Source organism: Anguilla anguilla, chromosome 18 (assembly GCF_013347855.1).
Source record: "Anguilla anguilla isolate fAngAng1 chromosome 18, fAngAng1.pri, whole genome shotgun sequence".
NCBI classification, from domain to species: Eukaryota; Metazoa; Chordata; class Actinopteri; order Anguilliformes; family Anguillidae; genus Anguilla; species Anguilla anguilla.
In genome coordinates this window covers 25,293,942-25,311,033 of record NC_049218.1, presented here as the reverse complement: position 1 = coordinate 25,311,033, position 17,092 = coordinate 25,293,942, and the positions used below count along the sequence as shown (strand labels likewise).

At 49.4% G+C, this 17,092-nt stretch overlaps 1 protein-coding gene across 3 annotated transcripts in view; it reads left to right on the top strand.

Annotated features, from left to right (window-relative positions):
- Nucleotides 1-16,410, top strand: part of LOC118218379 (sorbin and SH3 domain-containing protein 1) — an 84,460-nt gene extending 68,050 nt beyond the window's left edge. The window contains exons 18-29 of one of the 3 annotated variants that reach the window (XM_035400990.1): nucleotides 1,603-3,057; nucleotides 6,244-6,326; nucleotides 6,787-6,954; nucleotides 8,322-8,368; nucleotides 9,126-9,240; nucleotides 9,607-9,732; nucleotides 10,345-10,539; nucleotides 10,828-11,364; nucleotides 12,251-12,349; nucleotides 13,359-13,543; nucleotides 14,908-15,014; nucleotides 15,929-16,410. In XM_035400990.1, coding sequence (XP_035256881.1) covers nucleotides 1,603-3,057; nucleotides 6,244-6,326; nucleotides 6,787-6,954; nucleotides 8,322-8,368; nucleotides 9,126-9,240; nucleotides 9,607-9,732; nucleotides 10,345-10,539; nucleotides 10,828-11,364; nucleotides 12,251-12,349; nucleotides 13,359-13,543; nucleotides 14,908-15,014; nucleotides 15,929-15,996 — 3,185 coding nt within the window. In that variant the 3' untranslated portion in view covers nucleotides 15,997-16,410. The remainder of the gene's footprint in view (nucleotides 1-1,602; nucleotides 3,058-6,243; nucleotides 6,327-6,786; nucleotides 6,955-8,321; nucleotides 8,369-9,125; nucleotides 9,241-9,606; nucleotides 9,733-10,344; nucleotides 10,540-10,827; nucleotides 11,365-12,250; nucleotides 12,350-13,358; nucleotides 13,544-14,907; nucleotides 15,015-15,928) is intronic. The other 2 variants (XM_035400992.1, XM_035400991.1) reach the window with 2 other exon arrangements.
- The last annotated feature ends 682 nt before the right edge of the window (nucleotides 16,411-17,092 follow it).

The following is a 17,092-nucleotide window of genomic DNA, read 5'->3' as shown; positions in this document are numbered from 1 at the left end:
TTAATGATAATTTTAAAAATATATATGTTGTCCATTGTCCTGTTGTTGTACAAATACAATGGCATATAAAGATTGTTCGCATTTGTAAATGTGACTGTTGTAAAATTCGCTATATAAATAAAATTTGATTGATTGATTGATTAAGATAAGAATAGAACATTTATCTCTCACTTGCAATTCAGCTTACTGAAACTGCAATCTTTCTCTATTCTGGGGGTGATAAATATTATCCAAAAAGGGCCAGTGTGGGTGCAGGTTTTTGTTTTAGCCCAGCACTATGACACCTGATTCATTCATTAACTAATCATGGTCTTAAATCAAGACTTTGATACGTATAAATCCAGTAAAAATTTGTAAAACAGAATGAAACTTACAGTGTTGCTTTTCCTTGATTTGATGTCCCAAATGATGTTGTTTATGATGTTGTGTCGATTACTTAATTTGTTAAAGGAAAATTGAAATTAGTAACTGTTATGTGGACTGTAGGTTGTGGAATTACGGAACAAACATCAATCTTTAATGTTGAATAATACATTTTCCCAGTTGACTGCACTTTAAATAGAAACCTGAGATTAATTGTTTGTCCCCTGTAGGGGAGGGGATGGGGGTGATGAGGTTGAAGCCCACTTCTAGCCAAAGTTTCGCGATGCAACGCATTGCAACAGGAGACTCTTTGCAGTGTTCTACAGCTTGTCACTTGCGATTACAGAAGTTGGATCAGACTGCAAGGGCAAGCTCTGGAATTAGGAGTTCTAAGACGAATACTTCTTCTCTTCTATGTGCAATAGTTTTGCCGCATTGCAAATCTTTGGTCTGAACTGGACTTGAATCTTAAGAATTAGGCTGATACGAATCTATCAGACATAGATGTCTACATTATCTGTTGCCATCTTATCATGTTGTTTCTTTTTGTTATTTTGTTTCCTTCCTGTTCCTTTTAGTTTGGTTGTGCTGTAGCTGGCTGTATATTTTTTAGTTGCACTGAATGCTGTCATGCGCATTTCCTGAATTCATATTTTTTTGTAAATGTGTTTATTTGAATGTGTTTCATCATCAAATGCACATGCGTTCCACTTTATAGTGAATTATGCATGGTCTGGAATGCTTTTTTGCGATGCATGTACTCCGTCATTCAAGATTGCTCCATTAAAACTGCGAAATGGGCTTCAGTGAGTCACGCTCTGTGCCTGTCCTCGTGTCACACAGTCACTGCAGGACCACGCTCACCTCCCATCATCCAGGGAATGCCTCTCTCCGCTCATCTTGCGCGTCGTTTTTGTGTTCTCTGATCAGAACGCGGCGTAGCGTTAGGAAGCAGCGCATCTTTCGAACGTCCATTTTGTTTCTCAGGTCCGGTGGAGAGATGGGCGCGAGCGGTGTCGAGTCGGCCTCGTCCTGACCCCCTGCTCGACCGCCCCTCCCCCCCCCGGCCCCCCCCCCCCCGGCCCCCCCCCCACCCCACTACTGTTTTCCCTTTGCTCAGAGGCGTGTTTAGCGGTTGTGTGGGCGACCGGTAGGGCGCTGCATACGTTGGTGCGTGTTAACCCTGTGCTCTATGTCTCCTAACATGCTGTCTGTTCTGTTGTCCTGCATGCTTGCCAGTGGACCGTAAAGGTGGGAATGGCTACATAATTTCACCTTCTCCCTCTGTAACTAGCCCGTCGGTTCTGGCCGGCGGCGCACTCGCTAGCCAGTGTAAAAGTAAGAAGCCGCTATCGGCGGCCAAGGCGGGCCTCCCCGAAATCCTGCCCTCCAAGTTCAAACCCAAGCTGGCCCCGGCCGGCGGAGAGGGGCGGGAGGCCCGGGCCCCGCCCGCCAGACGCCCCAAAGCCCACAGCTGCGAGGACCTGAGGGACGGCGGGGGCGGGGCCGGGGGCGGCGGGGGGGCGGAGCCCGGGGCGGAGAGGAGGGCGGGGAGCGCCGGCGGGCTGGCGGAGTGCGGCGTGCCGCCCCCCGGCCCGGCCTGGAGGGCCACGGCGGAGTTCAGCGCCATGTACCGGACCATGCACCAGATCCGCCGGCCCGGGGCCGAGGGCCACAGCCCCCGCGGGAGCGTGCGCAGCCTGGCCTCGCTGTTCGAGCGGGAGGCGGGCGGGGCCCCGGGGAGGGGCGGGGCGGGGGGGGAGGAGCCGGGGGGCGGCGGCGCCCCCCCTCGCGACGCCGTCTCGTCCCGGGTGACGGAGTTCGAGCAGATCATCCAGCGCTCCTGCTCCATGCCCGCGCTCCACGCCGACCCCGCCCCCGGCCCCGCCCCGTCGTACATGACGGCGGCCGTCTCCGCCGAATCCCTGCTCCTCCCGGGCGGCCCCAGGAGGGAGGTGGCGTCGCCGGCGGAGGAGGAGGAGGAGGAGGCCCCCGTATCGGGGAGCCCGTTGGAGGACGAGCCCGTCTCCTCGGAGCTCTTGGACGCGGCGAGTCCGGATTCTCCCTCGAAGCCCGACGCCGACGTCGAACCCGAGTCCGACCGCTGCTCCGACCGCTGCTCCGTAGCCTCCGCCGACAGCTCCGCCCCCTCCGCCGAGGCCCCGCCCGCCCCGCACCACGCCCACGCGCACGCCCACCACCAGCACAAGCCCAGCAAGTGCAAAGGGACGTGCCCCGCCTCCTACACCCGCTTCACCACCATCCGCCGGCACGAGAAGCAGCTGGCGCAGCGGGACCGGCAGCCCGGCGCCGACAGGAAGAAGCCCTTTCCCAGCAGCCTCTTCCTCATGGGCCCCGCCCCCTTCCGGCTGAGGAAGACGCTCCAGAGCCACCAGGCCCGCAAGACGGCCGCCTTCTCGGCCGTGAAGCCCTCGGAGAACGGCGCCCCCTGCGGGCACTCGGCGGAACCCCGGCCGCTCGTCCCCGCGCGCATGTCCTCCCTGGAGGTGCTGGAGAGGCTGAGCAACGGGGAGGTCACCTCCCCCTCCTCCTGCTCCTCCCCCGGGGGAGGAGGCGGCGGCGGAGGCGGAGGCGGCGGGCGACGCCTCCTTAACGGCGGCCATTTTGGCTCGGGCCCGGCCGTCTTGGACTGCAACAGAAACCCTGTGTGCCCGACCGCGGCGCACGACCGAGGTGGCTATCTCCATCCCCCCCCCCACCCCGACCCCCCCAATCCCCCCGCCCCCTCCGCCGATCACTCGCTCATCTCTGCGGCCTCCCATCTCCCCCCCCCCCCCCCGGCCCCTCTTTCCCTCCGCATCTCCCTCCTTCGCCGGCGGAGAGCGAGTGACGCCGGCCTCCATTCTCTGTCCGTGTGGTGCTGTTTTGGTGGTGGTGGTGGTGTCGCATCTCTCAGGATCTCAGTGGCATTTCGTCTGGCCGTGGACACGTCCGTCAGTCAAGCCCTTTACTAACTTTACCAAAGGGGACTGTGGCCCTCTTAAGAGGGTGTGATGTAAGGAGGGGTACCTGCAAGCTTTGATCATGTTTTAGTGTGTGTGTGTGTGTGTGTGTGGTTGTGCGTGTGTGAGTGTGTGTGTGTGTGTGTGTGTGTGTGTATGGTTATGTGTGTTCATAATGTGCATGTTTATCTATATTTCCTTCTTTTCATCTTTTATTTTCTATCCATGCATCTGTGTGCTGTGAGCATCTGTCTCTGAAAGGTTGATGAAGAGGCAGACTGTGAATGGGATTTGATGTATTCCTTTGCTTTGTGGGCTTGATAGCGTCTTTGGTGGACAGTGGGTGTTAGTTGCTGTAACCAGAGAAGTGACAATTTTACAGGGATCCGTTTGAGGTGCTAAATAGTTGTACTTAAGCTGTTGTATCTAAGCAGTGTTGTCAAAGCAACGTTGGGCTGAGTTGGAGCATTGCGTGCGTGTAAAGAGTTGCATAATAGGTCATGCTTATCTTACGCTGTTGAACAGTGGAGGTTGGAGGTGCGTTCTAACTGTCCTTCGCTGTCCACGCTACCGTCTCCTTCATTACATATGGTAAAGATTTCCAGTTCTTTCCGCACAATACAAACTGCTGACAGATAAATAAATATCGGTGCGCGTTTCATAACAGAGCAAATCAATCCCGGAGGTCGCTAAATATTTATAAATCATTTTAAATTAAGCTACAAATACATTTGCGTCACGTTGAGGCGGATCTGTTTTGACGGATGAAGTGTTTGGCGTTTGAGTGCAGAGGCTTGGCAACGTGATGTCGTTAAAGCGCGATTGAAATAGCTGAGACGAGCGCAGCGTCGCCACGGTGACTGATCGCTGTCTCCTTTCAGAGCTTCTGCCACACAGCGGCTGAAGTGTGTGGATCAGAGAAGCTCTCTGAAACCCAAAAACCTGTCGTTTTATTTACAGTCGCCGAAGAAAAAATAAATACGTCCAAAATCCGATCCAGATCCACTCACTTATATCCAGAATGAAGGAATTGGTTTACTTGGCTCAAGCAAACAAGAAAAAACACTTAGATTGAGATAAACAACATTTATTATTTTTGCTTACTTGCAGTAAGAACTGCTACCCATCTCTAAAGTATAGACAGTAAACATGAGACGGCACATTTTTTATTTCCTCTTATGCACTCAGTGAACTGTGTTTATACCACTTCTATGAAACTTAACATCAGTTCCCAAGTGAATGTTTATATTTATTTGGCAAATATATAAAAGACCCGTCACCTCCCTACATCAATAAACAGAAGCTTCCCACTGCAGTCCGTTTACAGTATATAGTTGAGTACGGTGTTTTTAGTTTGCCGCTGCCGTAATTATTCATATCTGTAGCATTTGTCCCTGGGAAAACCCAGATACAGTAAACCCACTGCGGTAATGCATGAGCAGACTTATCACGCAAGCAAACAAATGTGGCATTTGACTGTGCTGCAAGGACACTTTAGCGTAGCCTGCTTGCGTTCTGACTGATATGGCGTAGATTGTGTGTGGCTAGGCTTTTCATTTAATCAGCCTTTCAGTCTCTCGCTACAGAAAAGATTTCACTGTAATCCAGTCGTTTCAGTTGTTTGCAAGTTTCGCTTTATCCAAAAGTCAAATAGTATCAAAGCAGATATGTTGTATAGTTCACAATGAACTTAGTCATCAGAAAGTAATCTTGTGGAAAATAATAATGCATTTATAAATTACAAAAAGACCATTTAAAAACTTTGATAGAATTAATGGAATTATTATGATACATTGTCCGGTACACAGTATGCACCATTAAATGGTAATATTGAAAAATTATATTTAATGGTTTTTTTTTAAAGAAAATGATGTATATGAATCCATTAGTACTTGCTGTCTGTGTTGCTATCGGGGTAAAATACAGGATTTTGCCATTTTAAGATTGAGGAAATGTTTAGAGCAAAAGTCCACCCACCAAAAAAGCACAAAAATAAAAATCTAATAAATAAATAAAATAAAATAAAATAAATACAATCTACATTCCAATGCAGATTCAAGGTCTTCAAGCTTATTATCAGGCAATCCATCTCTATGTGTCTTTCTGGAGTTCTAAATAGCCATAATTAGCCAGTACACTGTGTGAATATGAAACTCAGAACAATCCTACCTGTGAGAATACACCTGCACATTTCTAACTGAGGTTAGCGAGCGGCGTGTCTTGTCTGTATGCTGTAATCAGATGCTAATGAGGGCTCTGCATGTATAGAGGGTGAGGGGGAGGTGCAGGTGTACGGTGGCTTTTTAAAGGAGCGTGTTAGCCGCTGAGGAGTCCAACAGCATGCCACGGGTCCTTCCACATTTTATTTTGCCTTTCAAGCACTTTCTCTGTCCTGGTGGTTGAAAGTGAAGCATTTGGGTGTGTTGTTTGACACATCACTCCATTCACGAACCTTTATGTATCTATATGGCTATATATGTATGTTATCATACATATATGCGTGTGTATGTGTACATGTGTGTTCTGTTTCCACACTGGCATGTACGGTCTAAGGCTGTACGTCATATTGTTTCTGTTTGTTTGATTTGCAGTGGTTGAGCAAATTCGTGCAATTTAACCTCTCCATATATACGCCCTTTTATCAAAGCTAATCGGATATTTACAAAACTTTTCCAAAACGAGCTTCCTCATTGAAATTTTAATAACCAACGGAGGCTTTCTTCGCTCATTGGAACGTAAAATAAACAAAATCCTTTTTTTTAAAAATTAAAAAAAAACGTAATGGAACCGGCATTCGTGTCCCAGCAAGTGAAAGCCCTGGTGTAAACACGTGACCGTGCTGATGGGGAATGTCTGGCTCGTGTTTGGTGCGTTTGTCACGGGGGCAAAGTGCTGACTCCCGCTGTCTCCCGAGTAGAGTCCGACTCCCCGCGCCACGCCCACGGGGAGCACGCGGAGAACGCCGAGGAGGCCCTCAGGAGGCGGTACGGGGACAAGGAGGTAACGTCTTTCAGCGCCCGCAAACCCGCAAGCTGTGCGCTCGCTCGTTTTTGTGCGTTCTGTGCTGCTGTCAATAAAGTTATTAAATGAAGTTAAATAGGATAAAGTTGTTATTAAAAGTCGTTAGATTTCTAAAATGGGATATTTCATGTTTGTTGAAAAATATATAATATATTCTGTGTTTTTATCATGTGTGATATTGCAGTATTGTGTGCCCCTGTCCTCATTTTGGTGATATTGATATATTTAATGAATTGAGAATCTTCAGGTAAATTGATAAATGCAAGGTAAATATGTTAAGCCTGTAGGTTTAGTGTTTATCAACACTTTTTTTCCCTTCAGGATTTTTTCTACAGAGAATTATAATATAATATAGCAGCTGAATAAAATGTTTGAAGCTGTGTTTTATAAGAGGAATAATGTAATGATATTTTTGCGTGCGTGTGTGTGTTCCGCGCAGAAAATGCTGGAGGAGCAGAGGCGTCTGAAGCGCGAGCAGGAGGAGGCGGACGCCGCGGCCCGGCGACACACCAGCCACTTCCTCACCCACCACCAGTTCATCACCAACGAGCGCTTCGGCGACCTGCTCAACATGGACAACACCGAGAAGAGGAAGTCCGGCTCCGAGGTGCGTCCTCCCTCAGAGAAAAATACATACGCGCGCTGCAGTGCTGAGAGAGACCAGCCCCCCAAACAAAGCTCTCCCTGCCCCCCTCCCTCAGTGAGAATACATACACACACTGCAGTGCTGAGAGAGACCAGCCCCCCAAACAGATGAGCTCTCCCTGCCCCCCTCCCTCAGAGAAAAATACATACGCGCTGCAGTGCTGAGAGAGAGCAGCCCCCCAAACAGATGAGCTCTCCCTGCCCCCCTCCCTCAGAGAAAATACATACACACTCTGCAGTGCTGAGAGAGACCAGCCCCCCAAACAGATGAGCTCTCCCTGCCCCCCTCCCTCAGTGAGAATACATACGCGCTCTGCAGTGCTGAGAGAGAGCAGCCCCCCAAACAGATGAGCTCTCCCTGCCCCCCTCCCTCAAAGGAAACACATACACACACTGCAGTGCTGAGAGAGACCAGCCCCCCAGACAGATGAGCTCTCCCTGCCCCCCTCCCTCAAAGGAAATATATACACGCTCTGTAGTGCTGAGAGAGAGCAGCCCCCCAAACAGATGAGCTCTCCCTGCCCCCCTCCCTCAGTGAGAATACATACGCGCTCTGCAGTGCTGAGAGAGAGCAGCCCCCCAAACAGATGAGCTCTCCCTGCCCCCCTCCCTCAGTGAGAATACATACGCGCTCTGCAGTGCTGAGAGAGAGCAGCCCCCCAAACAGATGAGCTCTCCCGGCCCCCCTCCCTCAGTGAGAATACATACGCGCTCTGCAGTGCTGAGAGAGAGCAGCCCCCCAAACAGATGAGCTCTCCCTGCCCCCCTCCCTCAGTGAGAATACATACGCGCGCTGCAGTGCTGAGAGAGAGCAATTGAGATGCCAGAGGATTAGAACTTACGCAAGTTGATGACCTCACTTAATTATAACAGGCTCTTGTGTGAACTCACATGCATGACATAAATGCTGTTCTCTCCAGTGCCATACACCTCATACCTTTTCTTTGCAAACATTGCATGAAACAGATATGAAATCTATTATTTTACTGTACTGTCTGCAGTAGCATCTAGGCTATTTGTGGTAGGCCCAACACATAGTACATATGCCCCCTATCAGTCTTTAGTTTCTCAGTGTGTGGATAGCTTACTGGTAGAATTTTCAGACCCCATAAATGTGCTGAAGTACCATAGCGCCGTGCGTTTTCATCGTAAGTCTTGCCTTACAGCGTTTGCATTTGCACTAGTGGGGACCTTTTTGCGTCCTCACAAGTGTGTGTAAAGCAGGTCACAGGTGCTCATGTGACCACTGCGGGACCTTCAGCACAGGACAGCCGCAGGAAAGGGGCCTGTTTGTTCTCTTTCCCTAATTTAAGCTTTGTGTGTTCACAGAGGACTCCGGCTCTGGCGAAATTTGACTTCAAAGCCGAGACACTCAAGTGAGTAAGAAGCACACAAATTGCAGACTCCTCGCTGGTCAGCTCTTCAGTGGTCATATCCAGTGTGGGATTGTAATTAATGTAGTCTCACTTGTAAGAATGCTTTAACCTGGGAGTAGTGTTTGGGTGGATCAGGTCTTGTATGAAGTCTTGGCAAGGTGGGCATATAGTCCTGGATGTTATCTTCAGATTCTGTAAAGAGACTTCCACTGTGCACATCCACCATGACCACCACACGTAATCGTGATACGACATCACGGAGAAGCTTCTGTTAACGGTGTTTTTCAAATAAGTGTCGTAAAATACATTACGATAGACTGTTATAAGTGTCACTCCTCTAGCCTAAATAAATAAATATATTCGGAGCGATTTTTATTTCCCAAAATAAAAATCCGTTGGAGAGGTCTACGGCAGGGGGGCACGGTGCCAGCTGTGCCACTCCGAACAGTTGGTCGGGTGCTGTGCTGTGCCACCGGTCTCATTTCGCTGTTTAGCTTAGCGCTATTTTTGCTTTCCCCAGTGACTGTTGTTCATTATGTGAAAATTACTTGTTCGCAGGAAAAGCACAACTCTTGAATTAGGCTTTGAATTGATGCGTCATTTGAGTTTGTCCCCGGTCTCTTCCGTAATGAAAGACAGTACGCTGCCTTAACTAAGAATCACACGGGCTGCCGTTCTGCAGTAAGTGGTAATGCGGGTGGTTTATTAATGTATTTGGGGCTTTGCTTTGCTCTCGCCCTGTGCTCTTCTCCTGCAGGGAGCTGCCTTTTCACAAGGGGGACATCGTGTACATTTGTCGACAGATTGATCAGAACTGGTTCGAAGGAGAGCACCATGGGAGAATGGGTATATTCCCCCGGAGTTATGTGGAGGTAATTTATGTGCTTTTTTTTCATTAGTTCCTGGAGATGTCAGTTAAAATATATTAAAAACTTCCTCTGTAAACAACATGCAGATTTGTACCCTGTGTCATGGGTTTTTTGTAACATCTTTGGTAAAGGTGTACTATACAAGCAAAGGGCATGAAGCAAACATCTGTACAGTATAACGTTTTCTCTTTATGGTACTGGTGCCTGTCTAAAGCTGCTGTCCATATGAAGCTGGTTTCTGGGTGAACATAGCATCTGTATGGTACCAGTGCCTGTGTCACACTGGTGTTCATGTGAAGCTGGTATGTCTGTGAAGCTGGTGAAGCTGATGCACGAGGATACTGAAGCTAGTGTCTGTATGGTCTGCAGCTCCTGCCGCCCACAGAAAAGGCCCAGCCCAAGAAGCCCACCCCGGTCCAGGTCCTGGAATACGGCGAAGCCCTGGCCCGCTTCAACTTCACCGGAGACACCGCCGTGGAGATGTCCTTCAGAAAGGTGGGAGAGATCCTCTTCAGCTCTCCTGCTCGGCTGCTAAAAATGGATTTCAGTTTTCATCCTCCTTTGTGTATCTGCTGTGTGATTGCTCTTCGTTGCTGTCCGCAAATCTGTTTGCTTGTGTTTGTGTGTATTGTTCAAAGGGGACAATCAATATGTGTTCGTCTGTGCGTGCCTGTGTGCGCTTGGGGCGTGCGGTGTGTGTGTGCGTGTCTGTGTTTGTATTTGTATCTGAGTGCCTGGTTTGGTTGGCTGGTTTGTGCATGTGTGCATTTTTGTGTTTCGGTTGTAGTGCGGAATCTGCATTAGCGTTAGCATACGCGCTAGTGTGACTTTGCGTGCATTACATTACATTACATTACAGGCATTTAGCAGACGCTCTTATCCAGAGCGACTTACACAACTTTTTACATAGCACTTTACATTGTATCCATTTATACAGCTGGATATATACTGAAGCAATGCAGGTTAAGTACCTTGCTCAAGGGTACAACGGCAGTGTCCTTACCTGGGAATCGAACCTGCGACCTTTCGGTTACAAGCGCAGTTCCTTACCCACTGTGCCACACTCCGTCCGTGCGATAGTTTGAGCGCTGCTCTGGTTCCCCACAGGGCGAGAGGATCACGCTAATTCGCCGCGTGGACGAGAACTGGTACGAGGGCAAAATCCCCGGCACCAACCGCCAGGGCATCTTCCCGGTCACCTACATCGACGTGCACAAGCGGCCGCGCGTCAAGAACGGCGTGGATTACCCCGACCCGCCCATCACGCCGTCGCCCAATCGCAGCAGCAACGCCTCACCGCAGGTGAGCAGGCAGCCAATCGGCGAGCGCTCGACCTCTTTCGAAATAACCGTGTATTTTCGTCGAGGAAATGAAAAGTCACAGAAGAGTCCTCCGTTTCTCATCAGGTCTTTCCATTTGTGCTCTGCGACAGAGAGAGATGTGTTTGTCTCCCCTTTTTTAACCTTTCAAGATTATTTTAACCTTTCAAGTTTTTCCTCCTGTTATTTTGTGTCTGGTTTTTTCTTGTCTGCTTTTAATCTTCCATCTTTCCTCCATTTCTGCCTCTCTTCTCTCCTCCTCGACCCAAAGATTTCCCGAAACCGTCTGAGCACCTCCCCCCTCCCCCTGCCCCGCTCCAGCCGTCGCTCGGTGTCCCCCGAGGTCCACGCCATCTCCTCCGAGTGGATCTCCCTCACCATGGGGACGGGCTGCAGCCCCCCCACGGCCCCCACCCCGCCCCTGCCCCCCCCGCCCTCCTCCTCCTACCGCTGGGGGGAGTACCTCCCCCCGTCCCTCTCCGCCAGCCCCGTCCCCCCAGTTAGCAACAGCCCCGGGCTGGTGTCCCCCTCTGCCTCCCCCTCCCCGTCCCCTCTCCCCCCACTGCCCCCGCCTCGCCCCAGCTCGGCCACGCCCTACCTGACCTTCACCCCTCCCCAGGGGGAGGAGTTTCTGCTGTCCCCGCCCTCCCCCCGGCTCTCGCGCAGCCTCAGCCCCTGCGGGGGGGCGGAGCTGGAGGGCTGGCTGGGAGGGCGGAGCCCCCTCAGCAGCCTGCTGGGGGAGGGGGCGGAGCTTGACAGGGCCAGCGAACGGGAGGCTCTGGGGGAGTGGCTCAGCAGCCCCGGAGAGGTATCACCTGCATGGTGTGCAGTGCTGCATCTCAGGGCCTCGCAAATCACTTCCGCCACCGGCCAATCGCGTTCTTAGCCCCCCAGCATCGTTACCCAGCAACCACTGCTACCGCCCAATGAGAAGGCGAATGCCAGGCTGAAACGTTTTTTAACAGAATGTCGCTGTGTGGTTTTTGCTGTGTGCCTTGGCTCTTCTTGAGTGGGTTTTCTCATATCATTGTGTATTCAGATGTCTGTATGGTACTGGTGCCAGTCTGAAGCCTGTCTTATCAGTGACTTTCTTTCACTGGTGAAGTCACGTACCTGCAGTTAAATCCTGAGTTTTCACAGAAAGACACTCCAAACGCTGGGGCCTGCATCACACCGCAGGGTTTTAACTCTTCACCACTAACCCTTACTGCCTGCTACTTCTTCAGCCTTTTCTCCTGGAGAAAGCAAGCTATGGGGATTATTTTTAGTGGATTTTTAAAAACGTGCCACATCAAATATTACAGGTTAATTTTATATTAGCTCTGAGCTGGTACGTTTACTTAGAATTTTCAGTCATATTTAAGCATTTTGCTTGAAGATTCTGGTTTTATTCATTCGAGGAACAACCAAAGCTATTCTGCTATTTAAATGCTCACTTGCATGTTGTCTATGAAAGCAGGATTATGTGTTGTTTTGGCAGATAGCCACTTGTGTGCGTCTGTGTGAATTGTGCGCCGAGCTGATAAGTTCTGGTGTGAAATATGCACAGAGTTCTCAGTGTGATGCACCTGGGTGACCTTTGCCTCCCTTACTGACGGACTGTGCTTCCCCTCGCCTCTGTGAGACTAACAGCGCCCTCTGCAGGCCAGGCTGTGTAACCCACGGAAGCTAATCGCGGTTTCTTTCCTCACCAGCTGGTGAAGAGTGACAGCGATTATCAGGGCAGGTCCTCCAGGAGTCCTGTGCTGCTCTTCGACATCCAGGACAACGTGATGAATGCCAACTCGTTTGCGGTAAGTGGTTGCTTAGCGCCAAGCTGCTGCTTTGCAGTAAAATTATATTTCTTTTAAGCCGAGGTACATAATTGCAGCATTGCTTTGTTCCTTTTCTATCACAGAGCAAAAAGGTAGTTAGATGCAAACAAAGAAAATGTAGGGAGGGCAAAAAGAAAAATGTAACATCACATTTGTTTACAATGTGTTGAATTATAACGGCATTTAACGCTTTAAGGTGTGAGGTCACAAATATGTGATGGAATGTTCTTAACTGAACATTCTAATGCTGATGTCACAATCACTACTGGTAATTGAAAGCAATGGAGTTCTAGAACACTGACATAGAATTTTTAAGAAAATCATTCTGAAAAAACATACTCCAAAGCGTTAGTGAATTTGTCGAAGAGGAAGAGGATGGGGCGGAGGGAGAGGGTGCTGAGGACAGAGAAGACGGCCCATCGCGAACTCTCCCTGGTCATCACCCCAGCCTCACTGTTAGATTAACCTTTCCTCTAACACTTCCATTCCTACTACCTTCTTTTCGGGTGTTCTTTCCTTTAAAAGTGAAACTAACCGGTAGTTCATTTGTAATACGAGTGCTTGGCATTACTCTCCCTCTGAAACCATTTCTAAGCAGACCCTGTCTTCACTGTCTTCTATTCATGTTCTTTGCATGTCTTGCTCCACGCAGTTTTAATGGGTGGCGTTGTGACTGCTTACTGCACATGCACTTACTTTGATGTCTTGCTTTTTCATGCTTACCTCTGGACCCCTCCTCCCATCTTTCCTGGTCTCCCTGGTTCTAACGGATTCCCCTTTCCACCTCGGTACTTACCGGACCTGCTGCCTCCTTCCGAACCTTTTCTCTGACTGTCTTCTAACCCCTCCCCACCCCCCCCTCCCACCACCACCATCACCACCAACAACAACATCCATCTCTCCTTCCCTCTGACTGGCTGTCCCCTCTGATGGGGGTGGGGCTTGGGGAGGGGGGGCGGGCCGTCGGACTCTGGCCTCCCACCACCAGGAGGCGGTGTGCAAGGAGATCCTGAGCATCGCCGAGACGTCGGTGCGGTACTGCAGCACCCTCTCCCGGGCCCCCGCGTCTGCGCGGGGTCTGCGAGCGCACCCCAGTAAACAGTCTCTCATCGTTTCCCAGCAACCGCAGCCGCACACCCCCAGCCCAGAACCCGCACGTCCCAGCTGCGGAATGTGAGTACCCCGACCTGCAACGCCCTGAGAATGCTGCCCCCCCTCGCCCCCCCCTCACCCCCCCCCCCCCCCCCAAGTAGCCTAGCCTGCATGCCTTTGGATTGGATTTTGTTCTACTGGGGGGTGAGGGGTGGGGTACCTCTTTAACAGAATGGCCACTGGTCTATAATTCAGCTAAACTTTCGGATGTGTAGAGAGAGTTGATACCTTAACCTGTGCAAATCTCAGGCTCGTGCTACTGACCAATCATAGCAGAGCAGATTCTGCAAGGGGTGCGTTTTGGACAAAAGCGGGTGCAAAAATAACACCGTTTGATTGTGGTCTTATTAATGAGTGTGAAGCAGAATTTGTCTAAACAACTAATTAGTTCATTGAGCTGGGATAATTAGTGGAAGCAAAAAACAGAATACCAGTGCTTCCCTCCAGGAAGAGGATTCCCTAGCACTGCACATGGGGATCATTAGTGACTCAATCAGTACCTGTTAAAGTTGAGGTACTGCACTGTGTTGTTTGAGCAACACTCTCCAGTTGACACGTTGCCCTTGGCCGGAGCTCATTCGCTAATGACACATGACAGGAAACCCACAGCAGAAGCTGAGGTTCTGCAAGTGACAGTGCATGATCTCTATGATGTTTTATTTGATTAGTGCCAGTATTATATTGGGGTCACTCGCAGGTCATTGAAGGCCACAGAAGTCTTTGTTTCTGCTGGCTGGTTCTGTTAGATGTATTCCTACATGTAGACTATGTCTGTGCTTCATTTGGTTCTCAGAATGACTCCCAATGCATAAAAACTGAATGTGTAAAGTCACTCAACCATACATCTCTCCGTTTGTGACCCTGAACTCATGTCATAGTGATGATGTTTTGCATAGAGCAGATATTTAAGCATATATTTAATTAACTAGGGTATGTGCTTATGAAACTATCAGGCCTGTGGCATGAAAGTATATCTAATGACTGGATCAATATTCACACTGGAAGGAAGTATGGTATATTGTCTTTAGAAGGCGCTAGAATTTAAAATTGGTAGGGTTGTTAAGAACATGCAGAGAGTATCTGGGGCATCGGAGAATTTAACATTTGTGCATGTGCAATTTATGTTACATGCGTTCAAAATGCATTTTTCAATTCCACCCTTTTACTTAAAGAAACAACCCATTCCTGTTGGTGATTTGAGTCGCTCTGGATAAGAGCATCTGCTAAATGCCTGCAATGGAAATGATTTTAGTGTTGTTATCAAGTTGCTCACCGCAAGTACTTAACATTGGTTATTTGTTCTGCGCCTTGGCAGTGAGCGGTGTTTGTGGTGATGTTTCTGTGGTTTTGGGGTGCTTTGCGTCTGACCTCACGTTGTTCTGCAGTTTCCAGGCTCTCTACAGCTACGTCCCCCAGAACGAGGACGAGCTGGAGCTACGGGAAGGGGATCTGGTCAACGTCATGGAGAAGTGCGATGACGGCTGGTTTGTCGGTACGTCCAACGCTCCCCTTGCCATTTGCTCATTGATATAAAACAACCAGACTGGCGCCATCTATTGGCTGAAATATTGTACATATTCTAGCAGCATCCTTATTGGATAGGTGGTGGTTGTTCCAAATATAACATATAAATATAATTATATATCTTTTTTTTTAATGCTACTTCTGCAATGCATTGGCAAACTGTCCAGGGTGTATTTCTGGATCTCACCCAATGCATGCTGGGATAGGCTCCAGCACTTCTCTCGACCCTGACCAGGAATAAGCGGGTATAGATAATGGATACATGGATTTATGCTACTTTCATTTTGCATCTAAGCTGGAGGATGCTTTGATCGTAAAAAAAAAAAAAAAAAAAAAAAAGTTACAACACACGCTGAGCAGAACGCTTGGCAGCTTGATGTGTAAACTGCGGGAGTGATCATGTGACAGCGACAGAACTTCTGCCCAGCGGATCCCCCCGTGGAAGCTGGCGTTAGCATTACTACACAGCTATTTATCCAATCAAACTCCAGCTGCTCGTGTCAGGCTTTCTGTGTTTTTGCAATATTGCGAGTAATCACGTACTTGCGTCCTCAGCCATTCATTTATTTCAGCAAAATAGTATCATCAGCCTATTTGTGCTGTAAGAACAGACATCAAGCGCTCTACAGCTCTATAGCTTGTGCTGGTCTATTGATTTGGGTCTTAAAAATAGCGGACCTTTCCAGTTATCCGCTAATGCACAGCAAGTGAATGACAAGGACAGATTGGTCGAGCTTTTGATTTTGCGCAGATTTAGCATTTTCCTTCTGATGCAAGTGATGTCTGCTTTTGCCGCCATTAGAAAGACAGTAAGCATTACAAATGTCTCTGCCTGGGTGTTGACTTACATTAATTATTTTTTGTGTCTCTCGTTGTGTTCAGGAACCTCCCGGAGAACAAAAGAGTTTGGCACTTTCCCGGGGAACTACGTCAAGCCCGTCGACCAGTAACCACCGCGGACCGAGCGGCTACTCCCAGTGCGTTCTGCTACTCACATCCCTTGGCTGCCTGTTGAGTTTGAAAATCAGTACTATTGCGCTAGAGGTTTATTTTCGGCGAGGTTTGCGTCTCGGCTGGGCGAAAGCAAAGGTTCGGGGTTCGTGACTAATCATGGGACGAGGTTCTTTTCTGTGGGGGGTGGGGGTGGGGGGGGGGTGGGGTCAAATGTTGTGAGAGAGGGAGGAAGAGGAGGAAGAAAAAGAGGGAGGAAGGAGGGAGAAACCACAGATTCACTGCCCAATCTCCGCGGAGCGCGGTGAGCGCACCCGTCCCGCTCTCCCATCCCGGCGGAAGCACGGGACAGTCCGGCAACGCAACGGCGCGGGAGCGTTGTCGGAGTGTCGCGAGAACGTTGTCAGAGTGCTCGCGCACGCCCAGCCGTCCGTCACAAGCCCTTCCGTTTTAATGTGTAGCCGGCGGAAAGGATTAGGTCTTGCTGTGTGGTTTACATTGTAAATAATAACGAGGGTTTTCTTTGAAGCACAGTTTAGAGGTAGAGCGTCGGAGCGAGCGGAGCACAGCTCACGGAGAGCGCATCGAGAAAGCACGACATTTCACCACACCGCGTAGGTCTGGGCGAAAAGCTGAAGTGTGAATTTACACGCGTGGGGCTCACAGTGGCCTTTCCTACGGCTACCTCACACACGCTGTGGGGGACGTTACCATCACTGACCCTGCCAGAGCGACAGAGTAGTGTGTGTGTGTGTGTGTATGTGCGCGCGGGTGTGTGTGTGTGTGAGAAAGGCTCTCTAACCTGTAACTATATGCGTTAATAACTATCCTATGCAGCCACTGTGTCCCAATGCCTGTAGTTTCAGACTTCAGTGTAAGCATATGTGTGCATTTGCAACCATCTGTAACATGTCTTTCAGAAGTATTTATTTATTTTTATTTGTCTGTTGCATGTCATTTCTTTACAGTATATCGTGGTTCTTATGCTTTCTATTTTCATAACATACCCTCAACTAGAAAAGTACAGAATCAATAAGCGGGGTGGTTTCTTAATGTGCAATTTATTATATAATAATAGTAATAATTTGTATAGTT